General features: G+C 35.2%; 2 protein-coding genes across 7 annotated transcripts; one reads left to right on the top strand and one right to left on the bottom strand.

The window, feature by feature from the left end:
• Window positions 1-46: 46 nt before the first annotated feature.
• Window positions 47-14,511, bottom strand: LOC124298379 (rho-associated protein kinase 2). Of its 4 annotated transcripts, none has more exons than XR_006906793.1 (13): window positions 14,370-14,511; window positions 13,026-13,352; window positions 12,538-12,698; window positions 11,586-11,924; window positions 10,273-11,409; window positions 9,872-10,172; window positions 9,524-9,547; window positions 8,828-9,234; window positions 8,097-8,738; window positions 7,606-8,016; window positions 7,179-7,395; window positions 6,653-6,950; window positions 47-3,679 (listed from the first exon to the last, which is right to left on the bottom strand). XR_006906793.1 is itself a non-coding variant. In XM_046750281.1 (13 exons), exons 2-13 carry the CDS (start codon window positions 13,204-13,206, stop codon window positions 3,592-3,594), a joined length of 4,131 nt encoding a protein of 1,376 aa, XP_046606237.1. In that variant the 5' UTR covers window positions 13,207-13,352; window positions 14,370-14,510; the 3' UTR covers window positions 47-3,591. The 4 variants fall into 4 exon arrangements, 3 of the variants coding, with proteins under 3 accessions (XP_046606237.1, XP_046606238.1, XP_046606239.1); XM_046750281.1 differs by having other exon boundaries at window positions 6,728-6,950; window positions 14,370-14,510; XM_046750282.1 differs by having other exon boundaries at window positions 6,728-6,950; window positions 14,295-14,480.
• Window positions 14,512-14,659: 148 nt separating this feature from the next.
• Window positions 14,660-18,807, top strand: LOC124298384 (uncharacterized). Of its 3 annotated transcripts, none has more exons than XM_046750295.1 (5): window positions 14,660-14,974; window positions 15,680-16,642; window positions 16,845-17,255; window positions 17,391-17,585; window positions 17,891-18,807. In XM_046750295.1, exons 2-5 carry the CDS (start codon window positions 15,752-15,754, stop codon window positions 18,050-18,052), a joined length of 1,659 nt encoding a protein of 552 aa, XP_046606251.1. In that variant the 5' UTR covers window positions 14,660-14,974; window positions 15,680-15,751; the 3' UTR covers window positions 18,053-18,807. The 3 variants fall into 3 exon arrangements, with proteins under 3 accessions (XP_046606251.1, XP_046606253.1, XP_046606252.1); XM_046750297.1 differs by having other exon boundaries at window positions 16,845-17,246; XM_046750296.1 differs by lacking the exon at window positions 14,660-14,974 and adding an exon at window positions 15,204-15,227.
• The last annotated feature ends 191 nt before the right edge of the window (window positions 18,808-18,998 follow it).

An 18,998-nucleotide genomic window follows, 5' to 3' on the forward strand; every position in this document is an offset into this window, starting at 1 on the left:
TTTTGCTTTCTTCTTTTCTTTTATTAATATTCTCATCTTTCTCCTCCTAACTCTTTCGGATCTCGGAGGGAAGGCACGGGGCAGTAGTTTTAGTTTTGTGGATTCAATTCCCGATCAGTCACTCCTAATTTTTTTTTTTTTTTTTAATTCTCTACAATCAGCTACTCAGCAGACTGACAAGGAATTAAGGAGCACCGCTGGTAAGATTTCATGCAAGAGCATAATAATAGTACATAAATTGATGTATAATGTACATATAGGTATGTATACATCGGCCAATAAAACATGTGAAACGAATGTTAAAACCGGTAAAGATTGGTTGTTATATATTGCCGAGACATTTATCATTAGTTGCTTCGTTATCATACTCCTGTTCCTGCAGGATAATGTTTCTTTTTAACTATGTATATCTATTGATTAAGAATGATCTTGGTTCACCTATACAACATGGGAAATGAAGAGTTAACGTCTCAAAATTATTCATTTTACTAGACACTTTCAGTTTTATTAGGAAAAATAGAAGTTAGATTTTGCAACTGAAAAATTGTTCTTGCATAAAATCATGATCTGATGTTCGACTTATTCAATTTTTGTCATGCACACGATTTATACCCGAATATTACAATAACGGATTGTTATATATGTATACCTATGTTACAATATAAATTCTTATTCAACAAATTGATTTTCATATACTGATACATATACATAGGTATGTGTATACACTATACACACATGTACATGTTGTATACGATGTATATCTACTATACAAAGAAGCTCACTTGTAGTGCTACCTAGCACTTTTACTTATACATTTTTATTTTAGATTTACTCTGTTGCTTATTTAATTTTTTCCTGCCTTAATTATTATCTTTTCGTAGGTTTAATATGTTTATATTTATTGTTAATTTAATCGCGTTAACTTTGGCGGCCTCCGTGGCTAGCTGGGCAAACGACCTTCCTAAATTTACTACATTATTATCATCATTATAATAATAATAATTGTTAATGTTATTACGATAGGTAAGAAATTAAATATTTAATTTACAGAATGTATAAAAAATAATAATACTTATTTTTGTATTTTAAATCAATTTTCTACAAAACAATTGATATACAAATATCCCTAGGCATGTTTTTTTCTGTCTGTTTCGATTTTTCTTCTCCATCATATTTACATATACAGGGAATATCGAATTGCAATATCTGTAGAAAAATCTACGAATAAATAATTCAAATGAACTTAAATTGAAATATCTATTATTGGTACATTTTGAATCGGTGCCCAGCTCGTCATTTAGCATATAATGGCAGAAAATTATTATTAAATGATTAGCTATTCATACGGATATATTCATGGATATACAGAGATTTAGTAACAGCAAAACTGTTCAATTTCAAAACTTTCCTGGTCACGCTACTTTGGCAATAATATTACGTGAAAAAATCTGCGATCTTCAACTGTACATTAGTTATCTTTTTGCGCATTAATAATTAACTTTCAATCATTAATATAAGTTTTTATTATAGCAATTATATCTTAAAAAAATGTCACTTTCGTTTCATTTTTCAAATTATTATAACATATGCTTTTTTCAAGTCTTTGCATAACATGTAACATGATTCGTGTGATACACAATATGAGCGCAATTTAAAAAATTTATATGAAGCGGTTTACTTATAATAACGGCCCAACACCAGAATCAATTCATGACGAAATTGCCTTAAAACTTTCCTTACAACAGTTGTATAAATCATCAATTTTTAAACAATCAATAGTTGTACCAGAAATTTCCACACTTTTGACTCTACAAGTGTATGAATTACAGTCTTTCAATTTTTTTCGAAATCAAATATTTTGGCATTATATCAATACATGAAAATTTGCTTCTAATTTGTAGCACTTTTCTCAATTGGGTCCGAGAGTTTGCGAGTATTAAAAAATGCAACGATTTTATCGCTATTGATAATGGGCATATATAATATGCATCTTCCAATGATGTTACGTATTAAATTACCATACTCGAGAATTCATTGCTCTCGTAAAATGTTATCAAAATGTACTGGCGAATTCATTTTTTCTGTAAAAAAAAAAAAGTGTGGGCTGATGTGTGTCTATCTCCTGATTTATTATGCTTTTTTTTTGTATTTCCCACTATGTTGTAGTGATTTCTAAGTCGTGATCAAAGTGTATAATAAAATTTTAAATCACTTTTGATTGTTTTTATAAAAGTTTATCTACTTTATTAACAATTATCACTAATGCCAAGGGACTATAGTTTTAAGACTTCAATTCCATGTGTTTTTTTTTTTGATTTTATATTCCTGAAATCTATACCCATCACTAAATTTCTAACTTTTGCTTACACTTGACTTATTTACTTTTTTCCTTTTCTTTGCATCGATGACTAAGATTTAAACGAACCAGTGAAATGCACGGATTTTAAGATTGTTTACAAGATCATTGTTTCCCTCTAGGGTTGAAATTTATTTTTTATACATTACAACTGTACTTTTCTTGTATGACTGTGCCCTAAAATCGTTTAACTTTTGCACTGTTAGTTGAATAAGTTTTTCGCAGCAATATTGTAAGTTTTGAAATAGGAATTGGAAAAAAAGGAAGATTTTTATCAAAAATTCAAAAGTCCGTAAATGTGTTAAATATGGAAATAGGATGGAGTTCAAAGCAAATGCAAGGTGAAAATTAAATAAGCATGAAAAAGATGCAAGTCAACTGGTACTGGGACATAAGTTTTGAAGGTATTTGAAAAAAAAAATGTGAATAATGTTATCACACTTGGTAATTCGTAGTTGGTAATATCTCAATTCTGAATTCACATCTGAAGTGACAATGAGCATATTGATATAAGACGATCGTTCAATAAATTGAATGCGTCCTGCACAAAAATATAATCTTTGCACTATAATATTGTTAATGAAATTTTGTAATGTATTTAATTAATATCAAATGTCTTTCAATTCTATTATTTCTTAATTAGAAACTATCGATAGAACCTTGTAAAGCAGCTGCTGTAACATTGACTTCTAACAAATCACATACGCAATAATCCTACATGGAAAGGGAAGGAGAGCGAGGGAGAAGGGGGGAGCAGAACTTAAAGATACGTCCACATTCTGTATGTGACATATTTACAAGAAAACAAAAAGCGGCCAAAAATATTTATAAATAGATATATACAGAATGAGTTTGTCCAACTTTTTGAAAATGGGTATCGCTTGGTTATTTCAAGTATCGACCCGCTAAACCAATCTGACATCTAGCCATGTAAACTGACCCAAAAAGAACTATAATGGACACTCTGTTTGCACATGTATACATGGATAATCACACAAACTATTCACACTGGTCAATCATGACCATTCAGTAGCTTTAAGGCATATCCTTCGAGATGGTCCACCTGAATAATATTGAGCTGATTGGCTAAGAAGCGGGACCTTGCAACAGGCAAGCCATATCCAGTTTCGAGATTTGGTTAGACTCATTCTAGATATATTTATATGGAGAAAATTGCAATTAAAAAAAAATCAATTTTTCGTTCTCATGAAATCGTTGTGGAAAACGCATTAAGATTATTTGCCCATACTAGCGTTGGCAGGTAGAGTGGCAGATCGCTGTGGAACCGACAAGTAAGGCTTTAGCGTTGATCTTGTAGATTCCCTAAAATCAAAATTTATATGGGATTTGAATCGTGTGACACTGATTATGGTATTAAAACCGAAGCGAGGCTTCTAGGTCTATAATATGTGAATTATACAATGTTTCTGAATTTAAAAAATCATCCAAAAAGACCACTTAATGCTGTCATTGATATTAAAATCAAACAAAATTTCAAAGACTCTATGAATATGTTCTGACGAGAAAAATAAATCAAAAAAAAAAAAAAAACATTTTCACACTTTTAATGAATTATAGAACTAATTTGTATCTTTGCAATGATTTTTTTAAGCATAAAATTTTTAATCGATATATTGCAAAGAAGAATGCATGGCTCTGAAGGAAATCTTCTGATACGGTGATAGCCTGATTTTTATTTCTTTTTTCATTTCAACATCCAATTGTAAACACATCAATAAGCCAAATAATTTTTTTCAATTTTACTTGCAGGCAGTAAAAACGAAAAAAAAAATGGTGTGAACGCAAGCAAATACAACAAATAAGCAACAAATTTAGGCACTGGATGTATATGACGTTCGGATGAAATGTATCTTTCATTTTCTGTACTGCTATATTACAGCTGGTAAATTTAGAGTGCAATAATCAACGAGACGTGATGCATATTAATGTAGGCACTGGGCATAAGTCTATAATTAGCGGCTGACCTGGGCACTTTTCGAACCATTTGTGGGGCACAAGACAAGTAGAATAAAGTGGGATGCTATGGTTCTAATGCAATGTTTAATGTTAATTCAAAACACGAATTCGGGAGTGTAGTATAGAGCTACCAATGCAAAAAATCATGCTGTTGGATATTCTGTGATGATAGCTGTAGTTATGCACACAATGATAAAAACATCCCCACTGTTAGTTCGCAAAGCGACCACTATCAAGGCTGTTTTTAAGTATGATAGGCAGCTACAGGATAATGTGAATAAACTGATACTTTGAATCACATACTGCAGGTACATATACATATATATTTTTTTCTGTAGCTGAGCTTCTGCATCACTGTTACCTTAAATCTAGTAAAATTTTTATTTTGTGACCTGTACAAGTGAATAATCAGTTACTTCTAAAATGGAAGCTTGCACTTATGTTTTCGTATATTTGTGCAGTAATTTAAAGCCTTTCCAATTCAGGAGTGGTCAAATCTATGCAAATTACGTATTTGAAAGACAACAAATTGTACGGCTATATAATTTATAATAGAAAATATATAACAAATGTTTTTGTGATAGGACAAGTTATAAGTTTATGTCACTGGTGTATTGCACTTGCTTAATTACGAAAATACAAATAAAAATTTCTTGAACAACGTCAAAAAGAAATGTTTGATTGTATTTTTCATTTCGTTAAACAAAGAATGTACTTTCCTTTCCACGTACACATTTTTCCAATAATTTGTCCACTCCTGCCTATGATTAAACATGTATATAATTGCAAAAAGGTATATACATGTCTCAATATAGTAGTCGTCACCGAGATTACTTTCTAGTTCAGTCAGATTTAATGGAATGTTATCTAAAAAAAATCCATAGTAAAATAAAAAAAAAAAACAAAATAGAAAAAAAGGTAGTAACAATAGTACATTGGCCATCAAGGAGGCAATGTAGGTCCTTTTTACGCCGAGCATAAGTCCAAATGCGTTAGGTAAAAAAAAAAAGTACTGTATGTAACAAAGGTATGGTTTACAAGTTTTCTTTTGGACTGTTGCAGTAACGATAACTTTTCGAACAGATCGTAGGCAAAAAGAGGTCTGTGAACCATACTTGCGTAACATAAAAGTTTAATCCGCATTATTTTCCCCAGCATAAAAATACGACTCTACTGATATATACCAATTCTCAGTGATGAATTCCCATGAAACACACATACTGGTAAATAAAATAATCAATAACACGTAAGCTAAAATAATCAAAAATTTACGCAGGTTTTTCTATGGTCAAGGTATCTACAAATTGTGTTTTTTGAAATAAATAATGTTGAGCTAGGCGTTGTAATTATCTCCATGCTCAAGTTGCTAACACTCTGCAAAATTCAATCAAGTTCTTTTATAATGCAGCAATCTATAGACATTGAAATTTATTTTTACTTTGTATCTGGGTGGATCCTACACAGGATGTCGAAATTATATTCACTGGGAATTGGTGGATTTGCCAATACCATAGAAGAGCAGCACTATTATTTACAAGTATTTAGTACAATAACTTGTGCAACCTTTTTACCAGCATGTAGTTGAGTTTGGCAAATATTTTAACGAAACAATTTACAACAAATCTCCAAGAATATCAGAATGGTTTAGATACAACTTATGAGAGTGATGTGCGTGAATTCCAGGGCTGTTCTGCTTCATAAAATGTATTTTCCAAAAATATATTTAATCGCTTCCCTTTATAATAAGACAGCTCTTAGATTAAGATTATTTTTAAGCGACATTCACATTTATTGAGATTATATTCAATTATTCTAAGTGACGAAATTGACGAAGCTATCGGTTTCAGAGTAAACTAGAAAACGTGATTGTATGATTTTGGTATTGAAAATCATCGAGCTCTTACACTGAACTGTTCATCTGAAAAATATGCACTGTTCTCAAATTAGGGAGCATATTAATTCCTGTAGTATCTTCATATCGAACCTAGTTGTAAAATAGACAGTCGAACTTTGTGTCGAAAAAATTAACACAATATATTGAAGTATTTCGAAGCAAGTTCCCTCCTTAAGGTATGAAATTAAATGATGAGGAAAGTACGTTGTATCAGCGATATTACCAAATGAATGACTACGTCATTGAACATGTATACTTTACCAAGCAATTATGTACAGCAAATACTTATAACATACTTTTTTCGATCTCTCATCTCTCTATTTTCTAAGTAAAAGCATAAAAAGTGCGTTAGAACGGCATATGTCATTGACCAGATAATTAGGAGAAAAGACAGAAAAAAAAAAAAAAAAGAAATCAAACACTACCTCTCTACACCCAATCATGCGACGCCACAACACAAGAGCTACTAAGTCCCTGGATGAGCTGTCCACCTACGCTACCTTGGAGAAACTCGTTGCCCTGTTCCATCGACGTGAGAGTTTGCTTTGTAACCGCATTTTTGAATCCTTCTTGACAGCCTCGTTACCCAATACTTTTGGTCATCAGGGCTACCAGCCAGAACTAGTAATTCTCTGGCACTATTTGGATCGTAATGTAATTTACAAGGTGCTATAGCATCTTCCTTCTTTTCCAAATGCTCTTTGTGTACTTTGATACGACACCCTGTTAATAAATTAATTATAAAATAATCATTAAGCAATTCATAATATGTTATTAAAGAAAAGAAGTTGTCGTTAAGTCCTAAATTTTCGGTATAGTACATCTCAATTTTCTCAACGAATCGTGTGACGCTTGAGGTCGAACAGACATAATGACTCGAAAGATGTGGGAAAACGACAGATTAATAATAAAAATGCTAAAGTTATGTAGTCGGAATTTGTGGATACTTACTTCGACATTCTTGAGCAGGAGGTGGTCTAAACATATGCCATAACGGTTTTGTACATACTTCGCAAGTAGTTGGCATGTGATAGGTTATAGAAATGAATTCATGACCCTTTAACCACAAGGTACCAGGCTTATCCATTAATTGCGGCAGTTCTACCCCTGGCAATGCGTTACTTTCATCACCCGGACGTCTTGCCTCACCCTCACCGGCATACAATAACTGTAAACAAAATCGGGGTTTCCATGAGGATAAAGGCGTCATAAGTATTCGAATTATTCTTCGCATATCAAAGATTGGATGTTTTGAATAAAACATAGGAATGAATTGAAAACTTCTACAAAACTTGATCACGCGTGATATGGACATACTTTTAAGCTGCTTACAATGCGATGACGTCAATCGCTAATTACAGATTTGCAGATTTCTCACCTGAAATATCCTTGGAATATCTTTGGCATCGGCTCGTATAACGTCTCCTTGAGTCACAGAGCGAACGTGGAAGACTTTGCTTAAATCTAAAATTAGTATTGGATCCGCATTCATCTTGTCGTTTTCGCTGTTGTAGAATATTATCTTTTTAGATGATACGACAACGTATTGCTTCTTCCACCCGTGTCTTTTGATATTTTGCTTGTTAGGTACGCTCAGCCAACCTTCTAATCGTAAGGCACCGTGTTCTGACAAAACAGCATCTTCGCCGTCGTTTTCTGCTGAAGAAAGACTCGCTGTCTCTGAATTCATTGACGCTATTTTCATCAGTAGCGTTTCTATTTCAGAATCCTTTGAATCAACCTCCATCTGCAGTCTCAGCCTTACCTGGCTCTCCTCGACAAGTTGGGCCTGATTGAATAAGTAAAAAACGAGATAAAAATGGCAATTAGGTACTAGTAGTAATAATATAGAACTTTTGGTAGTCTTACCTGTAAGTCTTGAAGATCTTTCTGCCACTTAGCTGCCAACTGTCCGTATTTTTCTCTCTCCTGCGTCAATTCTTGTTGTAACTTACGGCAGTCTTTTTCTTTCTTACGCAAATCAGCAGAAGGAACTTTGTTTCGAGTTTTAGTACCTGACGATATATCTTTCCGATTCATTATCTCAGCCAGTTTATTAACAGCCTGCTGTTTAAGTAACTGCTCTGTCTTTAGTTTACCACTGAGTCTATCTATCTCCTCAGAATTAGACTGTTCCTTACTCAGTTGTTCTTGTAAATCTTTTAAACGCTTATTCAAATCCTCTTTGTCTTTCAAATATAGCTCCGTCGTTTTCTTAATTTCGTTTTCGTTCTCTTTAAGCACATTTATAGATTGTTCCTTGGCATTTAATTCCTGACGATGCTTTGCTATGCTGTCTTTGTACTCTAATTCTTTCATTGTTCTTTCCTTCTCCAAGTCTGCCACTGTTTCTTCAGCAATTGACCTTGCCAAGGCCTCACTGTCGGCGCGAGCGAGAGATAGCTGTAATTGATGAACCAGTGAGCAACGTTCTTCTTCCAATTCTTGCTGATGTCTCATTTTGTCATCTAGTTCCTCCCTGAGCTCCTGCGTCTGGGTTTTGTAAAGTGTCTGGGAGGCAAGAAAAATAAATTATAGGAATAAGCACAAGCGGAAGTGTGAAGCGCATGAATGTGAAGGGAAAAAATGACTCTACTCACTGAGAAATAGGCCTCAGCCTCCAACTGTTCTTGCAATTCTTTAGTTTGTAACAAATCTACACTTCGTTGAGTTTTAAGGTGGTGCAATTCTTCCTCTATTTGCCTTTTAGCTTCCCTGAGATGAGCTACTTCGCCAACCAATTGTTGCTCTCTTGCTCTGAGTCTTCCAGCTTCAGAAGATTGTTGCCCGAATTCTGATTGTAGTACGTTTCTCTTTTGCTGTTCCTGTTCAACTTGACCCTGCAGTGCTTTAACCTTCTCCACTTCTTGCCTATGTTCGCCTTCAAGTTTCTGCAATCTTTGTTGAATTTGACGATAGTCGACAGACAGCATGGATGTCTGGCGCTCTTTTTCTTGAGCAAGGAGTTCTGCTCGCTGTCTACCACTCTTCTCTTCATTTAGTTTTACTTGCAGCGCTATTTTCACCCATGCAGGGATAAAATTTAATTCATTGAGTCTTTGGCAAATAAATTCTAAAGACTAGTGCAAGCTTGAGCATGATCTTCATTCGATTTAAATCAGAAGAAATACTTTATAGAATTTACGTACTTGAATTTCACAGCATCACAATTTGCAGCAGCAATTAAACAGAAAGTCACATTATAAAGTAAACAGCGAATTGTTAAATCGGTTAATAAATTTAATGAGATCATAGTCTTGGTAATTCTTCTCATTCACTATGCCATTCATGATTACCTGTAAACGTTCTATCGGCACGTCCTGCGTAGCATGTAAAGAAAAATCTTGGCATAATAGACAGTGTGATAGAATATGTAAAAGCTATTTTGAAAGTGACATTTTCTATAACATGTAGATTATGAGACAACAATGAACAACTAATTTTATATTATGAAGATCCAGAAAGAAATTAAAATTCGAAGGTATTACATTTATGCCATATTAAGAATATTTTTAAAAACCTGGAATTAGATTTATCCTTCTCTATTTCACTTTTCTTTCTTTGATCAATCAGTTGAGTGATCGCCAAGTTCTGGTTATTGTCGTCATAAATTTGTTGCAATACAGAGTTACTATAAGCAATACCTTTAACTACTTCCATGTTTGCCTCTTCCTTGGATAGCATTCTTGATCTTTCCGTTTCTTGGTGGGCTGCAACTTCCTGATTGTACCTTGCCTGGGCTGCTTTCAACTCCAAAGTCAGTCCTGCAGCTTCTTTTTCCAGTGAAGAAACTCTTTCGCTTAATTGCCGGTTATCCAAAGTTGCTTTTTCTTCACGACGACGACTGTGCTCCAGTTCTACATGCAGGGCAGACAATCGAGTCTCAAGCTCTGCAGTCAAGGTAGATGCTTGAGATCGTGAACTCCGCTCCTTGGACAATTGGCCCTTGAAAGGTAAAAATAATAATAGGAAAAGTCCTGTTAAAATTTGATTCCTGACTCAAATAGCCATGGGATAAACCTAGTACTCTGAGAAGCATATATACCTGTAAAGCAGCAACTTCTTGTTGTAGAGAGTCTCTCTGCGCCTGCAGTTGCGCCCTGGCAACTTGAAGTTCATTTGTCATCTGTTCGGCAGCTTGTCTAGCAACCGTAACTTCGGCAGCTTGTTTACGCAACCTCCCCGCACTATCAGTTTCCCTCTCAAGCTTAGCCTGCATTTCTTTCAGCTGTTTTTCAAGGGTTAGTATTCTCTCTGACGTTTGATGAGAGTTACTGGCATCCCTTGCTCTCTTGGACTGCTCTTCATCAAACTTTTTCTTAAGTTCTATCAATGACGCCTCAACCTTACGTCTGGCTTCTGCCTCATGCTCCGATCTGCGTTGCGTTTCTTTAAAATTGTGTCTGAGGAGGGTCAATTCCTTGTCCGCTCTTGCTGTTTCTTCCTGCAATTCCACCTCGCGTCTCGTCACAGCCTCTAGTTGGGCAGTCAAAGCCCTCTGTCTCGCTTCGAGTGTGTCTACTTGCCGTTTTTCTCGTTCAAGTAAATTTTCTAACTGGGATATCTTTACATCGTCACTGATTCCGTTGTTTATATGATTTGTGAGTCCGTCAACGGACTCCCTACCGGTACCGGACATCAATTGGTAATCCCCTGAGTAAGTGAACCCGACAAAGGGCAGATGATTGCCTGAAAACGCTTTTGGTACAGGAAAACTTTCCTCTGGTCCATCTTCTTTATCAACATCATCAAAATTGCTGGTGTCATCGTCGCCCGAAAGCTCAGGTACAACAGGTGGTACACATTCCCTTAGATTTTCAAATGTCCACTGATCGTTTTTGAAAAACGCATGGCACTTTATTTCATTAACGCCGTTTCTACCCAATCTTTTAGTACGGTCGGTCAAGAAATTGCATATCAAACTCTTCGCTGCATGTGATATATCCGCTTCTTGCTGCGGGAAATGCAACGAATTCCTATGATCCATGATCTTTGAATATGTACCAACCAGTGAATCTGCATAGAATGGCGTATCTCCAACGAGCATTTCATATAAAAAAACACCAACTGACCACCAGTCACACTCTCTTCCATAAACTCCTTCCCCTCCCTGAGACTGCAGCACTTCGGGAGATATATAGTCTGGCGTACCGACTGCTGTATCAGACCGTACTAATCCATCCTGTTACGAAATATCAAAAAATAATTGACTTATTTATTCATATAATTTGTGAATCATTTTTCCATGAATACATAACATGCCATGTTTTGTTTTTTTAGTCATTTTTTTTTCCAATAATCTAAAGCTTAAAGTCTTCTTTTCGAGATTATAATTAATTTAATTAAAATAGTTAGTACCGCATCCATTCTCATGCAGGTCCCAAAGTCTGCCAGTTTCAAATGGCCATGTTTGTCCAATAGCATATTGTCGGGTTTGACATCTCTGTGGACGAATCCCATTAAATGTATAGCATCTAAGGCAAGAACAACTTCGGCGCAGTAGAACTTTGCCCATTTTTCAGGCACATCATAGTTTGACATAAGATTGACAAGATCTCCACCAGGCATGTAGTCCATTACCATATAGAGGTATTTGTTATCTTGAAACGCAAAATGCAATTGAACTATCCACTGAGAATTGGCGTGTGCCATTATGTCTCTTTCTTCCCAAAAAAACGCTGAGTCCGATCTCTTGATCTATAATAAAAAAAGAGAAAAATGGGATAGTATAATTCATCTTTATAATTTATAGCATCTGATCAAATTAATTGAAGATCGTCTGATGTTGTACTTCAGTTATTAGTATCATAAACTTGCCAAGTATAAAATGAGCAGTATAAAGAACGTTCAAGCAATGCTGTGCATGTAATCATTTATTTTCCTAACAAATAAAGCAATGACGTCAACAAGGAACAATTTCAATACACAAGTAAAGACTGAAGTATCTATAAATATAGGTATATTCACGCATACCGTGAATACGTTTTTAAATTTGATAGAAGATAGTATTAACTAAAATAAAAATTTGATTCATAATTTTCTGTCTTGTTTCTAGTTCAAAGCAAATGACTCGAATAATGTAAATCTATCAGCTGCATCTGCTTCAGACACCTATTATGTGGTTAAAATGTATTTAAATTTTTTAAATTCAACAAAGAGTTCTAGTAAGTTTTATGCTCCACAATTGCTGCCATTCAATTTACAACATAAATTTTCACAAGACATGAAATTTTCCTATCAAAATATTGTATCATTCTTTTTGTGAACAGAGAAAATATTTGTTCAGGTGATCCGGAGATTGTAAACATACCATTTCAAATTTACTGAGCAGCTTCATGGCAAAGACCTTCTGTGTTGACTTGTGTCTGACTAATTGCACTTCGCCAAATGCACCACGACCAATGACTTTTATTAGAGTAAAATCATCGGTTCGCATCCTCATTTTACATATATCTCGAGCAACTGAGTCATCTGCAATGCAAACAAACTAGAATTAACATTCCTACATTTTTTACAATGTTTATTAGCATAACTTTAGGTTAAATTAGGGAAATAGATTTCTAAACAAAGCTGATCCAACTCTGTTTAAAATCCCTCAAAAGTTTTACATTGAATCACTCGGAAATGAAATCATGGAATTTTTCATTAAAAATATTGAAGCTAGTTAATGCATACACCTTGATTCTGGACATCAAAGTTTGTAATCAAACTGACTGGGATATAAGATTTTGTTTTTTTGGAGTTTTAATGTCAGATTTTAATGTTTATAAGCTTTAAGAATGTATTGCATAGACTCACATCTGTTCATGTAAGCCTCAACATTTTTCATCCGTCTGACGCTCGGATGATCGCAATCCGAGGTTAGAGCTTGTACGGTGTCCAAAAGACAATCGATGTTGGTGACACTGCGAGGATCTTTTATCCTCTCCTCAAGATGTCTGAGGCGCCTTCGCCTGTCTTCGTCTCTAACATTCTCCATTTTATAATCCTAAATCCTACAGCCAAGCTTTCACAACCACGGTCACGTCTGTGAGTTCATTAAAGCTAAGATTCTCCCGTCCTTCTCTATGCGGCGCTGAATCTCCGATTGATTCCAGCTGCTACATTTGTTGCAAATCCATCTCTCTAAAAGTGAGAAAATTTATATCGTTAAATAATGTAAAACCAGTTTCTAAAAATGTGCAAGGCTTTTTCAGCGAGTACAAGAGTACATTGATATCTACCGATAATTCATTTACGATTATAAATGATCATGCATACTAGGAGAGACTTTATTCCAGGACTTCCCTGGTATTATGGAATACGGTTAACCGAGATGTGGAACGCAATAGAGATTACCTGCCATAATTGAATGAAATCAGAGTAGAAGTGTTGGTCGCTAGATGAAGGGTGCATAATACAAAAGCCGGACAATTTTGTAGGAATATTTGAAAACAATGGTACTTTAAACCGATAAATAATGTTGTATAAAGAATCAGATTGTTTGTACAGATTTCGGTCCGTTTTGTGATTATCCAATAACAGCGTAAGATAAAGATAGTTGAAAAGAGTGAGAGAGAACGAAGCTTGAAATCATCTACCATGTCCATGGACCTTGTTTACAAAATAAAACCGTCGTTGAATATTGGTCAGTGGTTTAGGGTTGGGCAAGTCTTTTTGAAAATTGGAACCCATCGACCTGTGATCGCCAAACGATATTTGTACGAAATGACGATGATTCTCATATTGGGAGAAAGAAAAAAGTAGTAACGGAGGAATAAAACGAAATTGTTTAAGTATAGATAAGGTATTAATCAGCGTCATTGACGAATCAAATAGACGAAAGATCGTCGACGAAGTAGAAAAGAAAGGCATAAAGACGAGGAGACAGGTTGGACCAGTGAGGGTGTTACCGGGGAATAGGGCTGCTTTTCAAAGGGCTGTGACAGATTCGATATTATGTGACAGCGCGACTGGTCGTATCCAGGCCTGCGGAGTGCGGGCTCGCGATGTTAGGTGGGTCCCGCTGGACGGCAGGTGCCTACTCTGCCACGGGCCGTTCACAAAAGAATTATAATATGTACCTACCATATTTATTGAGCACCGTAAAGTATTATATTTAAGAGGTTAACATCAGCCCGCCCAAAGCCAGATCCTACTAACCTAATATCACTTTGTCCCGGTCGAGCACTTGGTTAATAATTGAATAAAAAACACAGTAAAATGCATTATTTCATATCGCGGATGAGTCGTGAAACACACAGCCACACACAGCTGAGCCGTGCGTGCGCCATTTAGAAAACTGACCGACCTAGTCAAGCTGAGGAAAAGCCTTGAATGAAAATTCAATTATTCCTATGTGCATTTATCATGATCCTGCATCTCTGCGGTGATCAACATTATGGAATCTGTTTCTCATTGCGTATAAAAATTTAACGTAACCAAAGTATTTCTCGATATCGCATTCTCCGTTGTTTCTCATCAACTTCAACATGTGTAAGGCAAGCGATACGTTACGAAGTTGAATTAGTGACGTGCGAATACGGTGACTCGCTTGAGCTAGGAAACGTCTAGAGAAAATTTATTTGTGTAGGTGAAATTAAAATCAAGATGGAGTAGCTTGTTCGGCACGGAGATGTGCTCCTTGTATTTATCCGTTTTGACAGCCCAAGGGTATTGTAAATAGTTTTATGGATATCCAGAAGAGTTTCAAGTGTACGAAGAATATGATAAAAATCACCACCTAGGAAATTATCAGGGATATCAAGGTACACACATCGGTCAACAACAATCTTTTGCTCGACCAAAAAAATATTTTGGTCAAGGTTCTAGTTAGCCTCAAGCATACATATGTAACTGGTCTTATTTTTCTTTACGCCCTCGTGATGTCAAAATTTATTTATAGCCAATGCACGAGACAGACGTAAATATAGAAGTCCGTCAGAGTATATAAAAAGCTCTGACCTAACCTAAAAACTCATAAAGTCTCAGCTGGTATTTCATTCCTCTGTTTTCAATAACGTACCTAACTTGGACAAGTTTTCTTGGAATATGTCGAATTTAGAAATTTATATTAACATCATTTGAAATTCCTACGCCTGCGCTTAAAAAAGTGCTGTGGTTGTGTTCTTTATTGATACACAGCATCGAATTTTTATTCATTGTTCTCCAGTCGTCATTTATATATATTTTTATGTCCCACTGACATTAGGAGGCAGGACACAGCATGTTATTTTCTGAACTTCCCTGATAAGTTTCATTGAAAATGTACATTGTCAAATAAAAACTACCAAGATTTCACCACGTTTCAAATGATTTTTAAAATTATATGAAATACTGAAAATTTATAGTAAACCTATAATATAACTAAAGTAAATTGTCGACAAAAATCCTGTATAAACTTTGTCTAGTGTATCCCAACTGCTTCATTATGAATATCTTTCTAATTTGCCATTTTTTTCTATGTCCTCTAGTGTAAATTGACCAGAATCCAGCCGCGACGAATCATAAAATTCTTCTTGTTTTTTCCTTCGATTTTGCCAACCATGGGATCTCCCTGTGACTGGCAAGTAACAAATCAAAAGGTAGCTCAGCGAGGCAAACACATACTAGAAACGGGACAATGGTCAGACTGCAAGTTTATCGTCGGGCAAGAACCGCATCAACAGATCCTCGAAGGGCACAAATTATTCTTAGCCATGGCCAGCCCAGTATTCGAGGCGATGTTTTATGGTGGAATGGCAGAAAAAAATGACCCTATCCCCATCAGAGACGTTCAGCCCGAAGCGTTTAAGGCCCTGCTCGAATACATTTATACTGACAATATAGACCTCGGGTCTTTTGAGCTCGCTTGTGAGTTGTGCTACTGTGCTAAAAAGTATATGCTTCCATTTCTTGTTGAGGAATGCACAAAGTTTCTTTGGTCAGATTTGTCACCAAAAAAGGCATGCCGTGCTTATGAGTTTGCCAAGCTGTTCGAGGAGCCAGTACTGATGGAAAAATGTCTTCAGATAATTTGCACAAAGACCAACAGCGTTCTGAGCAAACCAAGTTTTGAGGAAATTGAAATTGGTACATTGGTGACGGTCTTCGAGCAGGAAGAGCTGGAAATCAATTCTGAAATTGAATTGTTTTCTGCCGCCGAACGATGGGCGAGGTCCGAGTGCATTAGGAAAGGACTTGATCCAGAGGATAGCAAGTCACTTCGCTCTGTCATTGGAAATGCTCTGACTAAAATCAGATTTTTAACTTTAAGTCCACAAGAATTTGCCGAAGGACCTGCTGGCTCGTCGCTACTGAATCAGGATGAAGCATTTGCTATTTTAATGAACATTTCATCGAGCGAAAGAAAATGGCCTATGCCTGAGGGATTCTCTACGAATGTACAGAGCCGTGTGAAGCCATTAAAGCAGCATCCTACAATGGGAGATTTGTCGGTAATTTTCTATTCTTACTCTTCGATTTTTTATTTTACTAGTTTGTTAATGACAGTGTTAAATTCTTGACCATGTTTATGTTACCACAATTTCTGGTTTCAATTCTCAAGATAATGGAACAGATTTAGTGTTCACTTGACTTATATTTGATTTATCGCGAGAATTATTTGTAGTAATAACTCTTCATCATTTGTTCACATAGGCAATCGGAGTTGTGGCAAGCACAAGTGGAGCTAGCGCAGCTGGCGGGTTGAACAATATGTTGAGCGATGGGCAAGCACCCAACTCTTCATCAAAATTGAATTCCAGGAGTTTGCTTTTCCCTAAGAATTCTTCTCAAGATAACAGCCAATGGCCAGCTCCACAGCATGTTTTAGAATCCTTTACGAATTTAACTAATTCTTCGTTGGCAAATAATTCGTCAAATGTGATGGGATCTGGTGCAGCTGTTGAAGGTGGTGCAGTTAGAGAAGGCCTCAAATACTACTGTCTAAGATCCATAGTTCAGCAAACTGACTGCCTGAACACAAGCGTTCTAGATTGTTCTGTCGCTTTCAATGTCGACAGAAACATCTGTGTAATCGGAGTTCAAGTGCCAACTCAGGTCAGAATTGTATGTCTTGAGATGAAATTTGATTATGTTAAGTTAAATTGATATATTTCTATCATATAAGATTATCAACTCTTAGAAAATGACATTTTATTGTGTTACTGCTTTGTTAATAATCAATTGCGCTATTTATTACAGGTTCAAAATCAATCCATTGCTCCGTTTGATCCATTTACTTCAGCAGTACCTGGCTCTTATACTGAATTGTTGTACGCTCATCTTCTTGACTCTGATGGATCGAGATTAACTTACACGCACTATACGTCACGAGTAAACGTTGACAGTTTGGTTGAAATCACATTCAACAGACCAGTTTATATACAAAGAAATAAGGTACGTTTATCACCTATCTGTATTATGGAAACCACAGTTGAATATTTGATTATTAAGCTAATTACCCTTTCTTGGGAAAATTAGAGAAGCAAAAAGAATCTATAGCTTCGGCAAAGAATTTTAAAATTGACAACGAAACACCAAAAGAGGTCTTGTTTACAATTAAACTTCTTGCTGTAAAAAATATAAGAGCAAATCTAGTTCCTACTTTTCGGTTCATCATTTCTTGTCTGTGTGAACTTGAATCTGTAAATTAATATATGTATCAGTAATTTAAAAAAATCTGTTGTTTCTTTTTCTGATAGGTATATCGCGTTGGAGTCGTTTTCAATAAAGTTGGTTGGTACCCCATGGGCGCTTGTACACAGAGAATGGCTTGTGATTCAGTATTTTTCTCTTTCGGAGTTGGGAACAGCTCTGATAGTGTTCGTGACGGTCTCATACGATCTATCATCTTTACCTATTGAGGGCTGTAATATAAATTATGATATTTTCGGATGAAAATATGAATTTACATCACAAAATTAGGCTCAGTTGTTTTTTTTCGTTTCGTTAGTATTTATTGCCCCACTTATTTCGGTTGTTTGTTTCCAAGAAAACAAACCATCCATTTACATTTATGAACGTAATCAAAGAAATTTATTATTATAAATATTTGTTAATGAATAACTTATGTATATGTATGTGTATATGTATACAAATATATCGAATTCAGTATGTATACACATATTTATATATTGTACGCATAGTGGAATAATTTGTGCCAAAAACGCATTGTGTTAATAACTTTATTTTTTCTGTTCTAAAACTAATTGAGACAAAATCGAAGATAACACGAAGGACAAGAAAGAACCGTTTAAAGAACTAATTTAGAATTTGATATGACGTACAAAAAAATCTATATCTCAATATTACTACATAAATATGTAGACCTATGATACTGTAGCATTTTTCATGCGTCGCAAAATGTTTTGAAAATTTAAGTAATCACGTTCCTAAGATGCTTTCAAACTCATTGCTGATATTTGTCATTTACTCTTATGATGAGCACAGTTACATTCTATCATACCACTCGCAAAAAACGTGAATTTCATGCGAGTTACCATTAATTTATGTAAATATATTCATCAATTTGAGAATCATGTTTTAATTTTACTATTTAAATTCATGTAACAGATGTATTGATTAAGTTATAAAAATAAAAGCATTTTACGTCCATTAATATTCACTGTAGCAAATTACATAGCTTCTCAATTCCCAAAGTCGCCAAGGTCTTGAAATTATGCATATAATTTTAACTGTGAGAAAGATGAGTAAGAACCGTAGATTTAAAAAAATTAAGAATTTGAATATATCACATCCTATTGCTGATCACATAACTTTTGAATAAATTGGTGAACAGGTGGGTTAAAT

This window comes from Neodiprion virginianus, chromosome 2 (assembly GCF_021901495.1).
Source record: "Neodiprion virginianus isolate iyNeoVirg1 chromosome 2, iyNeoVirg1.1, whole genome shotgun sequence".
Classification (NCBI taxonomy): Eukaryota; Metazoa; Arthropoda; class Insecta; order Hymenoptera; family Diprionidae; genus Neodiprion; species Neodiprion virginianus.